Here is a 17,641-nt window from a genome sequence, read left to right on the forward strand (position 1 = left end):
TGCTGGAGCACTTTTAAATATGAACAATGGTGATGGAGAAGGATAAAACCAAAATAGTGTTCCTATGGCTTTGTGCAGGGTAGAATTAGGGAGCATAATCCAAATAATAACATCTCATGCTTTTATGGGGCTGTGTGCATATGGCGTAAATGACAGCTCATTAAACTTTATATCCTGCCTACAAGATAAGCATGTAATTAGTATTACATCCTTTTTTATAATTAGGAGGCCTCATCCAAAAAAATGTGGCTCACAAGCCATATTTGAAGGCGGTGACTCAGCCTGAATTAGGCTGTGTTGTGAGGATGGAGAGGATCATGCTTTAGAGGACTGAAAAAACAGAGACAAAAGGTTGAGCGGGTGTCAGGCTCCGCACCCACCCGCTGGAAAACACAGGTGGATGAACTTCTTAACACCAGGAGTGGCCGGAGCCGGTGCTGCCAGCCCCAGCTTTGTGCCGGGGGATGCTCCGGGAGCGCTGGCCCGGTGCCGGTCACGGCTGAGCTGACACCAACGCTCGGTGCCAGCGGGGCTCGCCTTGCCCGGGGCGGCTGAGCGGGGCACACGGGGACCGCAGCCCCCCAGGGACTGTCCACAGGTGTGGCGGTTTGTCCGCAGGTGTGGCTGTTTGTCACGGCCCTGGGGGGACAGGTCAGAGCTCCGGGGGGGGACAGGTCACAGCCGGGGGGGACAGGTCACAGCCGGAGGGGACAGGTCACAGCCGGGGGGGACAGGTCACAGCCGGAGGGGACAGGTCACCGCCGGCATCCCTGCGGCTGCGGCCCGGGGCTTGGGGCGCTGCGCTCCCGCCTGGGTGCCGGTGCCGGGTTTATTTTGGGGTTTGCCCGGCCCGCGGGGATGGCGGTGGCTCTGGCGATGCGTCCCCTTGTCCTGGATCAGCCGCCCCGGCCCCGCGGGGAGGAGCAGCTGCTGTGCGCCCGCTCCGGGGAGCTCCCGGCCGGGGAAGGAGGCGGCGAGCCGGCTGCTGGCCCGGGCCGCATTCCTGGCATGCTCCTCAAGGCTGTGGGGAGAAGCCAGCGGGGCTGTGTGTGCGGCGACAGCCATCGTCTGGGGGGAGAAGTGACGGCATCCATCCTCTATGGAGGGAAGTGGTGACGGCATCGTCCGTGGGCCGATGCTTTTGGGGACACGGTGCGGGACAGGGCCCCACAGCTCCTCCCGCGGCCGCTCCACATCCAGCCCTTCCAGGAGATTACGGCTTCATTCTCTCAGATCACACCCCTAAGCCCGGGCGATAATCTCCCGCACAGATGTGCGATGATGGGAGCAGAAACGTGCGAGCCGCCACCCGGCCGGGCGCGGGGCGGGCCGGAGCGGCGCTCCCGCAGGCCGGGCGCGGGTTTCCCGGCGGCGGGGCCGGGCCGGGTCACGAGGAGCGGGACGGGAGCGGGGCAGGGCCGGAGCGGGGCAGGGAAGGGCCGGGCCCGCCCCGGGCAGAGGCGGCTCCGCAGCGGCGGCGCCGGCCCAGGTGCGGGAGCGGCGGTGAGGGCACGGCCCCGCCCCGCCCCGGCAGCTGATTGGTCGAGCGGGCGAAGAAGGCGGGGAGAGGCGGCGGCGGCGCACGCCCATTGGTCGGCAGCGTGAGGGGCGTGGCGCGGGCGGGCCCGGCCCGGGCGGGGCCCCAGCGCGGCCGCAGCGGCTCCGCCCCCGCGCGGCTCCGCTCCCGCCGCTCCCCGGCCCCGCTCCCGGCTCGGCTCGGCTCGGCCTGGCCCGGCACCGCGCTCCCGCCGCCCGCCCGCACCGGCGGCCGCGCGCTTCGCCGCGAAAGCCCTTCCGTTCTGCATCTTCTCCGGATTTTTGCGTGCTCGCCCCCGCCGTGCCGGGCAGCATGGGGCTGCCGGCGCTGGAGTTCAGCGAGTGCTGCCTGGACAGTCCGCAGTTCCGGGAGCGGCTGCGCTTCCACGAGGCCGAGCTGGAGAGGACCAACAAGTTCATCAAGGAGCTCATCAAGGACGGGAAGTCGCTCGTCGCCGCCCTCAAGAGTAAGTGCGGGGCTGGGGCCGGCCCTGCGGGACCCCGCGACCCCCGCCCGGCCCCGGCCCTGCCCGCCCGCCGAGCCCCGCCCGGCCCGCGCTGCCCCCGCCACGGGGCTGCTCCATCCGGGACCACCCGCGCCCGCCCGAGCCCCCCCTGCGGGCCGGGCCCCGGGGCCGTGCCTGCTCCGGCTCCGGCTCCTGGTCCGGTCCGGCGGGACGCGCGCGGTGCTCCGGGTGTGCTGGCCGTGGTCCATGGACACACGCGCGGTCCTGGTTCTGGTCCATCAGCACAGGCACGGGCCGTGCCCCGGTCCAGGCAGGCATGTGTGCTCCATCAGGGTGCACCCATCGGGACGTGCAGGGCTCCGGCCCTGCTCCATCGGGATGCGCGTGGCCGTGATCCGTTGGCACGTGTGTGGTTCTGGTTCTGGTCCTGGCCCAGCAGGTCCCGCTCCGCGGCCCTCGGGGGTCGCATCCTTTGGGGGCGGCTTTTGTGGCGATGCGTTGGTGCCTGGTTCCCCTGTCCCCCCGCTGTCCTCTGCCCCGTGTCCCACCAGGGTCGGGGTCCCGGTGCCCCCCGTGGCTGTGCCGGGCTGACCCCTCCAGGGCCATTCCCGACTGTGACCAGAGGGCCCCTCCAGGGCTGTCCTCTGTCTCCAGGGGAAGCGGAGATGGCAGCAAACCGGGGAGGAGCGGTCCGGGTGGGAGGGGGATGCAGCGATGCAGCTGTGGCTCCGGGGCTGGGGACACCCTCACCTGTGGCTGCCAGCGTCCCGCTCCTCCCTGATGCCCGGGCTGGGCTGCTCCTGTCCCCGCGGCCGGGGCTGGGGACGCCCCTGCATGGCTGCCAGCGTTGGCTGGGCTGTGCCCTCGGGTGCTGTGCTGGGTGCTGTGCTCCCCAAGCTGTGTCTCTGCTGTTCCCTCATGAGGTCATTGGGGCTTTCTCTGTTTTTAAGTTTATTTCACCCGAATCACAGGGCGTTTCTCTATCCAGGGGTGCCTGTACCCAGCACGCTGGCAGCACACGTGGTCACCGGTCTGTGCCGTGGGGTGACAGGGGCACGTCACAAACGCCGGTGCCATGGAGCCCCTGCAGCATCACCTGCCGTGGGCCAGCCTGGCCGGGGTCACTGTGGGGCAGCGAGGTCACCCCAGGGTGCATGGGCAGGTGAAGCATTCCCAGCACCCTGTCCATTCCCAGAAGGGCTGATTCCTGCTCCCTTCCCTCTGATCTCACACCGAGCCCCATGGGTGTAGTTCCTCTGTGCTGAAGTAGCAGCTGGTAACATCTGGCTTACAGGGACTCCCATTGTACCAATTCTTGGCATTTGGGGTTAAAAGAATCTCAAACCCGACAGCTGTGGGTGCATTTATGGTTCTGCAGGTCTGAGCTGTGTTCTGCTGTGGAGCTTTTGCTGAAGGCTGTAGCATTCATTTTACCCCAGAACAAATCCTACAGCGCTGCTCTTCACACAAATACATTTTGGGAGTGAGCTGGTGAATCCTGAGATGTCTCTAGGCTTAGTCAGTCAGCTTGCAGCAGGTGCTGGCTGAGGTGCTGGCTGTGCTCTGGCCCTGGGCACGCTGTGTGCAGTATTTTGGGGTGTGCTGTGAGCCCCTGTGGGCTCGTGGCTGCCAGTGGGCTCCTGTCCCCTGGCCGTGGCCGTGGCTGTGCTGCACACCCCAGCACGGGCAGGAAGAACGCTCGCTGGCCTCTGGAGATAAGGATGTTTTTATGGCTGAATTGTTTTGTGGCTCCTATTGAATGTGTTCCTGGATTAGCCCTTAATTCCTGCACAGGGCTGGGGGGAGTTCCAGTGGTGCCCAGGCTGCAGGGACAGGAATAATGCTGATTCTGCTGCAGGGTAAATCAGTGCCTGCCCTGCCTGCCCTGGGGCCACCTCCCTGGCACGGGTGGCACTGAGGTGGCCCCAGGTGCTCTGGGGGAGGGTGTGGGCCATGTGGGGCAGGGAGGCTGGGAAGGGCTGTTCCCTCCCTGGCTGGGATGCTCGGCCCTCCGTGCATCCTCCTCCTGCTGTAGGGGTGATGACTTGAGGGGCTGTGGGGCTCTGATGGATCCCTGGTGCTGGGTGGGATCTGGGCTGGCTCTTCCCACCTGTGTCACCCTCAGTGTGACAGGTCCAAGGTCTGATGTGTTGTGTGAGCCCTTCCAGACCGTCCCAGTGTCCAGCAGCAGGGATGGGGATGCTGCAGGGGTGAGGAGCTGCTGTGCTGCCTGTTGCTGGCTGCTGTATCTGTGTCACTGCTGCAGGGGCTGGGGTGTCACCCCCATGAGCCAGTGCACATCTGGGGCCATTCCTGACCGTGACCAGGGATTTGCTTTTCTCAGCCAGCTTTTATTTTTCAGTGGTGTTTCCAAGTGGTTCTGGTTTGTCTCCCTGTGGCTGGGCATGGTGGCCTTATCTCACTGTCATTGTCTCCATGCTGCTCCTCAGCTGCTGCTGTGACTCGTGGCTGTGGAGCTGGACAGGCTGGGGGCAGCAGACCCCTGGCTCAGGATGTGCTGCCTGTGAGTGAGTGAGTGAGTGAGTGAGTGAGGGGTGCTGGGGGTCTCTGGGCCCTTGGGCAGTCACTGCCTGCAGCCAGAGTTACGTGAGGTCTTGGCAATATCCTCTCTCCTTTTCCTTCCTCTTGCCTCTTCTGCTGAACGTTTCACATCCTCTTTGTCTGAAGGCAGGCATGGGACAGTGTGTAACTGTGCTGCTGCTGAGGGGCTGCTGGGGCTGGGCAGAGCAGGGGAGGAAGATGAGGAGGGAGGAAGAGCCCTCTGCAGAGCTGGGCAGGAGCAATGCACGGGCATGCAGGGATGGTGAGACTGGAGTAAGGACACGGAACAAAGTCTCTGCCAGGGTTTGCTGAAAGGGCTGTTCTGCCCTGCTTTTGCCCTCAATGTAGGTACAGAGAGAAATAGGAATGATTCACAGCACTTTCTCCTTCCCTGAGAAGAAAGAATAAATTCAGAAGGTTAAAAATGATCCTCATTTGCTCAAGGGCTGGTCTTGCTAAATATCCTCAGATGCCAAGGGCATCTCTGGAGTGTGTGTGTCTGTGTGTACATAAATGCTGTTGGATCTTTTTCCCCCAGCGAGTTTCTGTGCCTGTTTCCATTGTCTCCCTTTGCTGCTTGGCTGGTATTCAGTGACCTGGTTTTCAGCAAAACGTGTCCCTCTTCCTCCCTGATCCACCATCCATAAATTATTCAGAAAGTTTTGCAGATGCAGAGACTTCAAGTGTGACATAAATAATGAACTCGAAGCCTGGATGCCATGAAAGGCGTTCTCCATCCAGCCCAGGGGCTGTGGTGACCGTCAGGAGCAGGGATGCTGAAGGATTTTCTCCCTTTGTGTGTCCCTGTGCCTGTGTGAGGCCAGGCAGGCAGGCAGCCGGTGGCTGCTCCCTGTGCTGGCATCACCTCCAGCCCCTGTGCTGGCACGGAGCGGGAGCTGAGCCCGGGCACCCGGAGGGTGAAGGGGAGATGCCCACAGCTCGCTTTGGGAAGCCAGCAGCACGCCCAGGGACAGAGGACGTGGGGCTGCAGGGCTGCCAGCCATTGCCTCGCCCGTGCTGTAGCACAGGGCTGAGCCTGGCACCCCCCTCCTCCTCCTCCTCCTCCTCCTCCCTGTGCTGCCGGCGCTGTGTCCCGGTGCCCTGGGTGCAGCCTGGTGCCCTGCCACGTTTCTGCTGGTTTGTTTTCCTTCTTCCAACTCCCAGGCACTAATTTGAAGCCACCAAAGCCATCCACGCCCTGGCTGCTGCCCTGCTCCCACGGCACAAACTGCAATTTGTGTGCTGGGCTGGGCTGGGGTGGCTCTGTGAGCCCCCTCCCCACAGGGCACACGGGCTGGGTCCCAGTGGGGCTGTGCTGTGCCCTGGGCTCCCACAGGAAGGGCACAGCTGGGCTGGTTTGGTGTTCTGGGTCATTTTTTTGGCCAGGTCGCTGGAGAGCTCAGCGAGGAGGGACAGGACTGAGGGGTGATGCTGGGCTGGGCCTGGATCCTGCAGTGCCTGGGAGCTCCTCTGGCTTCCCAGGGCACATGCTGGGCACTGTCCCACAGGTCCCATGCCAGCTCTGCCCCCACCAGCGTGTCCCATGTGGCTGTGGGGAGCAGCTGGGGCTGCCCCTGCTCCCAGCTGTCAGAGAGGTGTGGTGTCCCTTCTGTCTGTGCCTGCAGGGTGTGATTGCAATGAGCTGACCCCTGTGTGCCTGCCCTGTCCTGTGCTGCCACCATGGGAATGCCAGCAGGGCTTTTGCTGCAGCCCTGGGGTGTTTCCTGCTCTGGGGCTGCTGTGCAGCTCTACACGTGCAGTGGGGCAGTTCCTGGTGGTGCTGTTGGTGTTCCAGACTCAGGGATGTGCTTGCCCACGGGTTCTGTTCCACATCTCCGCAGCTGCTTGGTGAAACTGAGCCTTCATGAGGTGTCTGTGCCCGTGGCTGGGGGCTGGCAGTGCCTGTCCTGGATGGAGCTGCCCCTGGATCTGCAACAGAAGCGAAAGTGAAACTTTTGCCCTGTGTTTATTTAATTCAATTGACACAAACAAGGCTGAGGGGGCGAAAAGGAAGCTGACGGGGATTGCCCACTTTGCCACTTTGTCATTGTTTTTGCATCCTGCTCCCCAGGGCCCCTGCTCAGCTCACCTGGCTGGGTGGGCAAGGGGCAGGTAGAGCACAGGCTGCCGTGCCCTGCAGGGACAAAGCCCCTGGCCGTGCTGAGCATGGCCCCAGTCTGGGGCTGCTTTGTGACCTGCTGCCATCTGGGGTGACAGGTCCCCGTGCCCCAGGGGTTTGGTGCTGGGGAGAAGGAATCCAAAGCCCATCTTAGGTTATTTTCATCCTTCTTGCTCTTCTGGTCCCTGAAGAAAACAGCCACAACCCAAACCTTCTCACCACCTTGGTGCACAGGTTTGGGCCTGGCCTTTCCAGGAGCAGCCCCTGGTTGTGCAGGTGCAAACCTGAGTGCTCAGAGCTGTGCTCCTGCCCAGGCAGGAGAGTGCTGGGCTCTGCAGGCTCCAGTTTGGAGGAGAAGGAGCCCTGTGCTTCCTGGAGGGTGCAGAGCCAGCAGTCAGCACCTGGCTGGGTTGCTGTGACCGCTGGCACTCGTCCTGCTCGGGTTGTGCTGTGAGAGATGGGGCTGGGCTGTGGTGGTGGGGGCAGCCCAGGTGAGTCACCTGTGCCTGCCCAGGGCTGAGCCTGGCACCCTCCTGTGCCTGCCCAGGGCTGAGCCTGGCACCCTCCTGTCCTTCCCTTGCCGCAGGGAGGGTTTCCTGGAGCATCCATGCCTTTCCCAAGGAGCTCTGACACTTGGTTCCATGCTTGGAAAGGCAGGGGAAGGTCCCCTGCTGCCCCCCCAGGCTCCCCTGGGCTCTCCCTCTGCCTTGCAAACCACAGGGAAAGCACGTGGCTTTGGGGTTGGCTGGTAAACTGATTGACTTTGATTCTTTCCTGCTTTGTTCACCCAGCTGAGGTGCAATGTGTAACAAGGCTTTCCTGTGTCAGGGTGCATTTCCCCCTCCTCATTCCTGTAGGAAATGGTTGGTGTAGGGAATACTTGGGGCTGTGGAGGAGGGACATGGTTATGGCTCAGCCAGTCCTGCACCAGCAGAGCCAGAGGCACCAAGGACTTCTCCTCCTTTGCATGACCTGTGTGGCTTGTGCAGCCACATCTTGAATAACTTGTCTGGGATTTTATTCAAATGAGGGACAGGACAGGTGATAATACTGTGCTTCAGTTTTAGCACAAGCTGATCCTCCTCTTCCTCCACAGTGGAAATTAGCAGCAGGAGCATATTCCTGCTTGGGAGGTGCTCTTGGTGATGGTGGGGTCTGCATTGTGAGCCCTGAGGGACCAGCAGGGCTGGCAGGGCTGGCTCCAGGGGGCTGCACCCTTATCCCACCCAGCAGGGGCTGCACCCTTATCCCACCCAGCCCTGCTGAGTGTCAGAGGGAGCTCTCCCTGCTGGGTGCTGCAGTGGTTCCCTGTGTGCCCTGCCGTGGCTGTGGTCCATGCAGGAGGATCCTCACACCCAGGGAACATTCCCCCATCTCCCAGGGGATCCCAGCCCAGCCAGGACCCCCCATTGCTGGCAGGTTTGGGGTCTGATGGAGGGAGCCAGGGAGGGCAGGGTGGGCTCTGGGGTCCTGCAGGAGGCACTGGGTGGGCTGTGGGGCTGGGCTGGAGCCGGGTCTGGCTGTCAGCAGCACTGACAGGGAGCCCCGTGAGCACCAGGGCTGGGTGTGCAGGAGAGCCTGTGTTCATGATTCCATCTTTTATACTGTGCTGGCTCGTTAACAGGGCTGGGAGATCTCTGTAATTGTGGGAGCATGCCACAGAGCACCTCTGGGCACAATAGCTGGGATGGGGACAGAGCCTGGAGGAGCTGCAGGACCTGTGCTGAGCTCGTGTGCCATGCCAGGCTAAACCCAGCCTTTTGGGATGGCAGGGGATGGCCTGGGGTAAGGGGCAGCTCTGAGGGGCAGGGGCTGGCGCTGCCAGAGCTGGAGGAGGCTGAGAGTGCATACCTGTGTGCAGGGAGGGAGCCTGCCACAGGGTGGGCCTGGGCAGGGGCTGTGAAGGGCCAGCTTGGCTGTCCCTGTGTGCCTCCAGCACCAGGAGTCACCCACAAGCTGTGTCCTGCTCATGCCTCCAGCATGGAGCAGATGTGCCTGATTTGGGTCAGGAGGCTGTTTTCCCAGGGCTGCAGATGTGCTGGCACAGCTTGAATCATCTGTCTCCATTCGTTTCTGCAGTGCTGCCAGGCCCAGAGGTGTGTGGCATCACCTGTGGCGTGTGTGGCATCACCTGTGGCAGGTGTGGCATCACCTGTGTGCCCTGGACATGGGCTGGGAGCAGTGGACTCTTTAGGTTTCCCTTTTAGGTTTCCCTTTCTCCCTTTGCTTTGCTGTAGCAGCTCGCAGTGATGTTGGGAATCTGAGTGAGGAAATGCCGTTCCCATGGAGCTGTGGAGGCTGGGAGGTGCCCACTGTCCCTGTGCTCTCCCTGTGCTGTCCCTGTGCTCTCCCTGTGCTCTCTGCAGGCTGGCACATGGTGCCCACTGTCCCTGTGCCGTCCCTGTGCCGTCCCTGTGCTCTCTGCAGGCTGGCACACGTGGTGCTTCCCTGGCTGATTCAGTGCCAGGGATGGCATGGGGCAAGGCAGTTCTGCCCATGCTGGGTGCCAGACCCTCCCTGGCTGGCACAGGGGGACCACCAACCCCTTTGTTTGTGCCCTAAAATCGGGGTGTGCCTCTCCCTGAAGGCCAGGAGCCACAAACCAGAGCAGGGCTGCTCAGGGGCTGGCATTCCTGCACATGGCAGAGGGGCAGCAGTGGTGCCAAACAAGCCCTGTGGTTCTGGTTTGGGGCATTCTGGGCCCCTTTGCAGCATCCAGCAGTGGGACAGGCTGGGGAACAGACAGGGGGACAGGCTGTGCCAGGCATCCGTGGCTGGTTTGGGTTACTTCATCCCCACTTTTCCTGGCTGTGATGAGTATGATGAGTAGCTGTAGCGTGACCGTGGTGGGTGGGAGGGGAGGCAGAGCGAGGGGGAGCTGTAGGAACCTGCACAGCTTGTTCACTGTGCTGTGAATCATCCCCTCCTCCTCCCCCGGGCACGCCAGCGGCTGTCACCGCCGGGGACAGGCGTGTCTTCCATGGCTGCCTGGGACAGGGGTGCTCTCCTGGGACGGGGATGCTCTCCTGGGACGGGGGTGCTCTCCTGGGACAGGGGTGCTCTCCTGGGACGGGGGTGCTCTCCTGGGACAGGGGTGCTCTCCTGGGACGGGGATGCTCTCCTGGGACAGGGATGCTCTCCCTGTTTTCCTGGGACAGTCAGGGATGCTCTCCCTGTTTTCCTGGGACAGTCAGTGATGCCCTCCCTGCTTTCCTGGGACAGGGATGTTTTCTCTGTTTTCCTGGGACAGGGATGCTCTCCTGGGACAGGGATGCTCTCCCTGTTTTCCTGGGACAGGGATGCTTTCTCTGTTTTTCTGGGACAGGGATGCTTTCCCAGTTTTCCTGGGACAGGGATGCTTTCCCAGTTTTCCTGGCATGCTCCCCATGCCAAAGGTGCTTCCACCTGCTCTGTGCAAGCACTGGTGGCCTTGGGCCCATGGGCTCCTGCCCAGTGTGGCTCTTTAGGGCATCTCCCCGGCTGTAAGTGGCAAGGATGTTCATGGCAAGGATGGTCTCCAGCGTGGCTTGGAGGAGCTGGGAATTGGCTCCTCTGCCTCGGCTCCCAGTGGGAGCCAGGGGGTCCTGGCATGCCAGGGTGCAGGGGGTGTGCTGGGATGCCCTGGGGACCAAGGGGGAAGGGGCTGCTGTGCCCTGGTGCCAGGCGGGTTTCCAGCACTGCAGCCTCCAGACCATCTGGCCCTGGCACAGGGAGCGGCGGGGACCAGGGACAGCCCAGGGCTGGGGCTGCCTCCTCAGCCCTCCTGCCCTGCCTCCTCAGCCCTCCTGCCTCCTCAGCCCTCCTGCCCTGCCTCCTCAGCCCTCCCTGCACCCTCAGGCAGGGCTGGGAGCAGCCTGGGACAGTGGAGGGTGTCCCTGCCCATGGCAGGGGTGGAATGAGATGAGCTTTGAGCTCCCTCCCAAGCCAGGCCAGCCTGGCATTCCACGATCCACAGTGAGGGAGGTGTGAATGGTTCTCTGGGCCGAGTGACCTGTAAAAAGAGCTGGTGTGTGCCTTTTCCCAGCACTGCCTGCTAGGCTGTGCCTGTGCTGGATTTTCATTCTGTTTCTCGCTGAAGCAGCGTCTGCCCAGAGCGATGCCCTCGCTGAGTGCTGGTTGCTAAGCAATGCTTTACAAAAAGCCCAACCATTGCAGAGCAAAATATTGGGTGTTTCTCCCATGAATTCCAGGGGAAAGCCCAGGTTAAAGGCAGCGATTTCTTCCTGGAAAGGGCGGTCAGATACTGGCACAGGCTGCCCAGGGCAGTGGTGGAGTCACCATCCTGGAGGGGTTTTAGAGATGATGACAATGGTGATTGTTGGCTTTGGCAGTGCAGGGGGAACAGCAGGATGTGAGAATCTTGGAGGGCTTTTCCCACCTAAACTGTTCCATGGGTCTGTGCTACACCCTGGGCTGTGCATCCCTGTCCTCACCCTGCGTGCCTCCCTAAGCTCCACTGGAGATTTTAATTTATATCTCTCTTTTCCTGCCCAAGCAGGAAAAATTGACTCACTTGCCACTGATGTTCCTGCAAGCACAGTGGGATTTTTCCTGTTCTTACAGCTGAGGTGGAGGAGCACCGGCGACAAAAGGATTTCCGCAGCCTCCTTGGGAGGAGGAGGAGGAGGAGGAGGAGGAAGGAGGTTGTGCAGAGCAGTTCTGAGGGGCTGGGAGCTGCCCCTGCCCCTGCCCTGGCTGTGGCAAGAGCTCTGGGATGGGGACAGGGGAGGCACTGCCCCGTGCCATGGCCTGGCTGGGATGTGCCAGGAGGGTCTCCTGTCCCTCCTGCCCGCAGGAACAGGGCCTTGGTCCCCTCCCCACCTGGGGTCTCTGGGCCCATCATCCCCTGGGGACCCCAATGCTTTGGTGCCTGCCCCTTGGGAAATCAAGGGAGCTCCCTGTGGCCCACCTATTAGCTAATTAGATTTAATAACTAACTAATCCAGAAGCAGGGCCAGTGCCTGAGGCAATCTGCTCTGGTCTGGCAGGGGCTCTGCCACAGCCCCCCCTGCCAGACCCCCTTCTGCTCCACTAATGGGCATTGCCTGGGTCAGGAGCAAATTTCTTCTGGATTAGTGTCCTCTAAATCGATTAGCTGTCTCGGGCAGGGCGTTCTGTCCTAATGAAATGTGATTCCAGGCTCCAGTCGATGAAATATTGTGGTGACAAGGGTAAAGTCATCTGCAGCCTTCCTGTGGGTCGTGCCAGGCTTTGGAGAGGAATCACAGAAATACACCATGACTGAGGATGGAAATGACCCCCAAGATTATCAAGTCCAGCCTGTGACCCATCACTGTCTTGTCAACCAGCCCGGAGCACAGGGTGCCACATCCAGTCCTTCCTTGGGCACCTCCAGGCATGGGGGCTCCACCACCTCCCTGGGCAGCCCCTTCCCATGACTGACCATTCTTTCCAGAGGAAATTTCTCCTGATCCCGACCTGAACCTCTCCTGGCACTTGGAGGAGAAGCTACAGGTACTGGAGCAGTGTCATGCTGGTAGGGACTGACCTGGCCATGGGGAGCTGTGAGTAAAACAGCAAAACCTTTACTCACAGGTGTAAGGCTGGAGGCATTTACATGGCCTGCCTGGGGCAGTGGGGCAGTGTGCAGGTGGAGGGGAAATGTGATGTTCAAAGCCCTGCTTTTGGGAGCAGCAGGCAGGAGTTGGGGTTTGAAGGTCAGGCACTCGGTGCAGTGGGACAGCTGTGCTCAGCAGGTCTGACATCTCTCTCTGAGCCAGCACTGTGCCCAAATCCCTGGCCTGACTGGGACACAGGGATTTTCACTGCTGCTTCCTCACATTGTGTGCTGGTGCAGCCGGCTGCCCGTGGAAATGCCAGCCAGGGTGGGAATTTTCCATTTCATTACCATGTCCCTGATGTTTTCCAGGCACTGAGGCTGTTGCCTGTGTTTGCTGTTTGGATGCATCCCTCCTCTGTGTTGGAGTGGTGAATATTTACACTTGATTTTATTCAGAGACCGTGCCTGCTCCCACCTGAGCTCCTGTTGCTCTGATGCCTGGCTCCCTGCCTGGCAGACTCTGTGCTGCAGGCTGGGACAGGCCGGGGGGTTCTGCCATAAAACAACACCAGGATGTGAACAAAAATAAGCACAGGGAAAAGTGCCAGACACGGGAGCTGGGTGGGGAAGTGGAGAAATCCCATTTTATTTTGTTTTGCTGCTAAGTGCACGAAACGCTCTGTGTCCAGCTCAGAGCCTGGGGATGGCACCCGGGGGATGCTGCCCTGTGCTGGGGGCTGTGCCCCTCCAGGAGCTGCAGGCAGTGATGCTCTGGGGCTGTGGGAGGACTGGGGTGTGCCATGTTTGTGCAGAGCACCGGGGTTGGCAGGGCTCTGCTCAGTGCTGGGGGCTCTGCTGGCCCCGTGTGCTGGATCCATGCACGGTGATGGTCAGCCTGGAGGCTGCCTGCCAGGGTGGAGGTTCCTGGCTTTGGGCCCCTTGCCTTCCAGGGCCATCCTGGGGTATGGAGTGGTTGCCAGGAGGGCTCTGTGTTTCTCTGAGCCCTGTGCTCCTTGCTGGGAGTGAGGATTTGTTGGGCTGTGCCTCTTGCAGCTGCAGACATCTGTCTCCTCAGGCTCTCCAGGAATGGGAAGCCCTTCCAGGGGTCCTTTACATCATTCCTGGGTTTTGTTTCCTGCGTGTCCTGGCTGCAGGCAGGGCAGGCTCTGCTGCCTGGTGCCTGTGGTGCACACACCAGAGCTCCTGGTCACTCCAGCTGCCATCGCTGCCCTTCGTCCCTCCTGGCACCTCTGTCCTCTCTCCCCACGATGCTCTCCGAGTCAGGAGCTGCTGCAGCTCGTTAAAATAACCTGATTAATGCAGAGCAGGGGCAGGGCCACACTGGGCTGGCCACAAGACAGAGCACTTCACTTTGGAGGGGTTCCTGCAGAAAAGTCCTGTTTGGGCAAGGGGAGAACATCCTCCAGGGTTTCCATGCAGGACAGGTGGGAGTCTCCCAAGTCCTCCTTTCCTGGTGGGATGGAGAGGTCATTGCTTGATGGTTCACATGCCCAGTGCTTGATGGTTCACATGCCCAGTGCTGAAGTTCCTCCAGGTGGGACCCTGGTGAGGGGCACTTCATTAACTGCATCATTAACCCATCCCTGCTGCCTGGACCAGCTCCTGTCCTGCCAGGGCCACAACCCTGGTGACACTCTGAGAGGGGAAAGGCAGAGCTGTTTGCATGAGCTGGGTTTCTGCAGCGTCTCAGGCACTGTGAGACAAGGATCTGACTCACGAGAGTGGCTTTGTTGCAATGACTTGGTGAGTGAGTGCTAAGAAAAGCTGAACAGGAGGGATGGAGAGAGGCTGTGAGACCTTTGCCTCTGTGGGCAGGGCAGGCTCAGCACTGGGCTCAGGGCTCCAGGGCCTGAGGAAGCCCAGGGCTGATTGATGGTTGAGAAGTGGGGCAGAGGGGCAAGGGTTCCAGCTGACCATCAACTCCCTCAAACCAGGGAAAACAGGACGGTGGCTGCAGCAGTGGGAGTTGAAGGAGTGGTTTCTTGCCTTGGTGCTGCTGCAGCCCTGGCCCTGCTGCAGGGTGTCACACTGGACACACTGGGCTGGTCCTTCTGGCTTCGTTTCCCTTGGATCTCCAGTGCCTTCCATCAGGAGTCTTGGGAAGCTTTGCAGAAACGTCCTGGCCTGGCAAAGCTCCCAAGACAAGTCTGAGCATTATTGATTTGGGGGTGGCACGGTGACGTGGCCGGGGTGCTGGGCTGGTGGGCAGCAGGGATAATTTTAGCTGTGCAGCCAGGCAGCCCTTCCAAGGGACAGTTTTGTTTTTCACGACGTGCAGAACCTTTATCTGTTAAAACCCTGTGAAACACTCCATGCCTTGAGCGTGTTGCTGAGGTCTGATGTGCTGCTGGAGCCTGTCAATGGCGCCATTCAGCACACACAGGGCTCTGTGTCCCTGTGCCCAGCGCTGCCATACGGGGCCAGCAGAGCGTGGGGTCCAGGCAGACGGGGATGCTGGGCTGGCAGCAGTGCCCAGCGCTGCCCTGGGCTGGCTGCAGTGCCCAGCAGTGCCCTGGGCTGGCAGCAATGCCCAGCAGTGCCCAGCGCTGCCCCGGGCTGGCAGCAGTGCCCTGGGCTGGCAGCAGTGCCCAGCGCTGCCCAGTGCTCCCCTGGGCTGGCAGCAGTGCCCAGCATTGCCCTGGGCTGGCAGCAGTGCCCAGCAGTGCCCAGCAGTGCCCTGGGCTGGCAGCAATGCCCAGCAGTGCCCAGTGCTCCCCTGGGCTGGCAGCAGTGCCCTGGGCTGGCAGCAGTGCCCAGCAATGCCCTGGGCTGGCAGCAGTGCCCAGCATTGCCCCGGGCTGGCAGCAGTGCCCAGCACTGCCCCGGGCTGGCAGCAATGCCCAGCACTCTCCTGGCTGCAGGGCCACAGCTGGGGCACCTCCTGGACCTGCCCTGCTGGGGCATCCTGGACAGAGTTGTTTGTTATTTTGTGTTTGAGCACATCTCTGAGCAGTGTTGGGCTGTCTGCGTGCTCTGTAGGGAGGGTGTGCTGGTGAACTCGGTGACAATGAAGTGCTGGGCTTTGGCCTCCCTGGCTGTGCTGCTCAGGCTCAGCTGCAGGCTCTGTGTGTGGAAAAGGCCCCCAAGTGGGCTCTGGGGGGCTATGGGGCCACTCAGTGCTGCTCTCCCTGCCTTGGGGGTCCTGCCTGGGGTGGTTGCAGGGACTGTGCCCATGGCCCTGGTCCTTGGGGTCACCTTGCTGTCCTTGGCACCCTCTCACCTCCATCTGTGGCATGTGCCAAGCTGTGGCAGCCTCTCCTCGGGCTGTTGTGCAGAACATGATGGCAGAAGCTGTGCTGGAGGTGGGGTGGGCTCTGCCCATCTGGTTTTATGTGTTTGCTCATGATGATTCAGAGGGGGAGCCTGCCAGCAGCTGCCATCCCATCCTCAATCACTGATTAACTCCAACCACCTGATGGAGAAGTTGTTTAATGAACAGATCAGTGCTAATTCTGCATGGAGGTGACTCTGGGGCTGGGCCAGGCCGGTGTCTCATGGGAGCAGGGCTTTGCTGACCTTGCTGGGAAGCTCAGAGAGGGAATTTAAACCTTTTGCAGCAAATGAAGCATTTCCTGATGCTGCCCCGACGCTGGTGCTGATCCCAGTGCTGCTGGGGCTGGGGCTGGGGCTGGCTGGGTGAAACTGCAAACTGGCAGCTGCAAACGCTGCTCCAGGCACGAGGTTCTTGTTGCATGAAGTGCTTCTTGCATGAGGTTCTCGTTGCTGGATTCCTGCACGAGCTGTGGGGCCAGGCTGGGTGAGTGTCCCTTGCAGAGCGCTCCAAGCATCCGTGGCCATTCCCAGCTCTGGCCTTGCCCAGAGCCCCTCCCTGGGCATCCCTGAGCTGCAGGAGTGCTGGGTGAGCCCAGAAGGGGTGCTGGGCTGGGCAGACACCATATTGCTGCTTTGTGAGCAGCCTCAGAAAGGCAGGCTGTAATCTGGCTGCTGATTAGAGTGGCTGTTCCCTGGATTACCCATCCTGGCTGGCAGCTGGGGAGGTGCTGTGTCCTGCTCCCTGCAGCCAAATGAAGGCTGAGCCCCCAGGTCTGCCCTGCTGGGGGCTGGCATTGTCCTCCTGTCCCTCTCTGGGGGCTGGCAGGGGACAGACAGACAGCCCGAGCTGCTGTTCTGCTGCTCTTTGCTGTGGGGGAAGGAAGGGGCAGGAGTCTCAGTTCCTGTTGTCCACTTGAACAGTAAATATAGGCTATTAAGCAGTTTTCTTTGCAGGAAGTGTAGAAATCCTGCTCCGTGTGAGCACAGCCTCTGGCAGAGCATCCTCTGGGGCAGCATTAACCCTTCATGGCCACGCTCAGCAGCAGGCTTGTCTTTAACCTGAACCACCCCTGCTGCTGCTGCTGCTGCTGCCCCTGTCCTGGCCCAGCTGAGCCAGAGCTTTTTGCTGTTTGCAGCTGGTGCAGCAGAGGCTGCAGAGTCAGCTCCCCCCTCTCTGAGGCAGCAGCTTCACCGTGCCCTGCTGACCTGAGCTCCCCAACACGGCACCAGGCACAGGGACCAGGCAGGGGGGGACGTTTGTCTTCTGCCATCTCAGCCTGAGGGGCTGTGGTTCCCCTCAGTGTCCTTGCTGTTGTTTCTGGGTGCTGGCTGCAGGCCTGGCTCAGTGGGGTCACCCCGTGGTGCCTGGGGTGCTGCACTCATGGAGGAGGGGTGGGAAACCAGGACACAATCCTTCTACAAATGGCCTTCTCCAGCCAAATTCCTTTGGAAGAGGCTTTTTATGTAAGAAGCAGCCACTTCAGTCTCGTTGTAGTAACAGCAGCCACTTCCCAGAAAGTCTGAGCTGAGGAGGAGGAGGGGGGACACGGGAGCACGAGGTGCTCCCTTGCTGCTGATCCTTGCAGGACTCCTGGGGCTGGAGAAGCCCCTTTGGGCAGGTTTTGGGGAGCCCTGGCGCTGGAGTGTGTGGCTGGGATGGAATTCAATTGCTCAGCTGCAGAGGGAGGAGGACAGTGGGGTGAGCCTGGGCTGGGTGTGAGGGAGCAGGGGCAGCCAGAGGGGTTCTCTGAGGCTGCTTCCAGGAAAGGCTGCTGCCCTCTGACCTGCTGGGAGCTGTTCCTGAGCTGGGTGTCGAGGATGCAGTGGAAGGGGAGGATGCATCACTTTTAAAAGGGCATTTTTTCAGATCCCTGGTTGCTGGGGCTGCGCAGGTGGACCTGTGTGTGCCAGGTTTCTGTCAAGGGGGGGACTTTCCTGAAGGAATTGTCCCACCCTCACCAGCCCAGGTGGGAAAGGGGAGCCACGGGAGGTGATGATGATGATGAGACCTGCAACCTGAGCTGGTTGTGTTGCTCAGGCAAAAGGATTTTTCAGGCTTTTTGGGGTGGCTTTCCCTGATGCTGTGGTTGGCTGATCAAGCCAGCAGAGAACGTGGAAGGAACACTTGCCAGCCCCTGGTGC

General features: G+C 61.1%; 1 protein-coding gene across 3 annotated transcripts in view; it reads left to right on the forward strand.

The window, feature by feature from the left end:
• Window positions 1–1,632: 1,632 nt before the first annotated feature.
• Window positions 1,633–17,641, forward strand: part of ARHGAP26 (Rho GTPase activating protein 26) — a 104,466-nt gene continuing 88,457 nt past the window's right edge. For 2 of the 3 annotated variants that reach the window (XM_071443669.1, XM_071443667.1), the window contains exon 1: window positions 1,634–2,003. In XM_071443669.1, the coding sequence (XP_071299770.1) occupies window positions 1,850–2,003 (154 nt within the window). In that variant the 5' untranslated portion in view covers window positions 1,634–1,849. Of the gene's footprint in view, window positions 2,004–17,641 lie in introns of all 3 variants that reach the window. The other variant, XM_071443668.1, reaches the window with a different exon arrangement.

This window comes from Agelaius tricolor, unplaced genomic scaffold (genome assembly GCF_023055355.1).
Source record: "Agelaius tricolor isolate 1412-34295 unplaced genomic scaffold, bAgeTri1.0.p SCAF_18, whole genome shotgun sequence".
Classification (NCBI taxonomy): Eukaryota; Metazoa; Chordata; class Aves; order Passeriformes; family Icteridae; genus Agelaius; species Agelaius tricolor.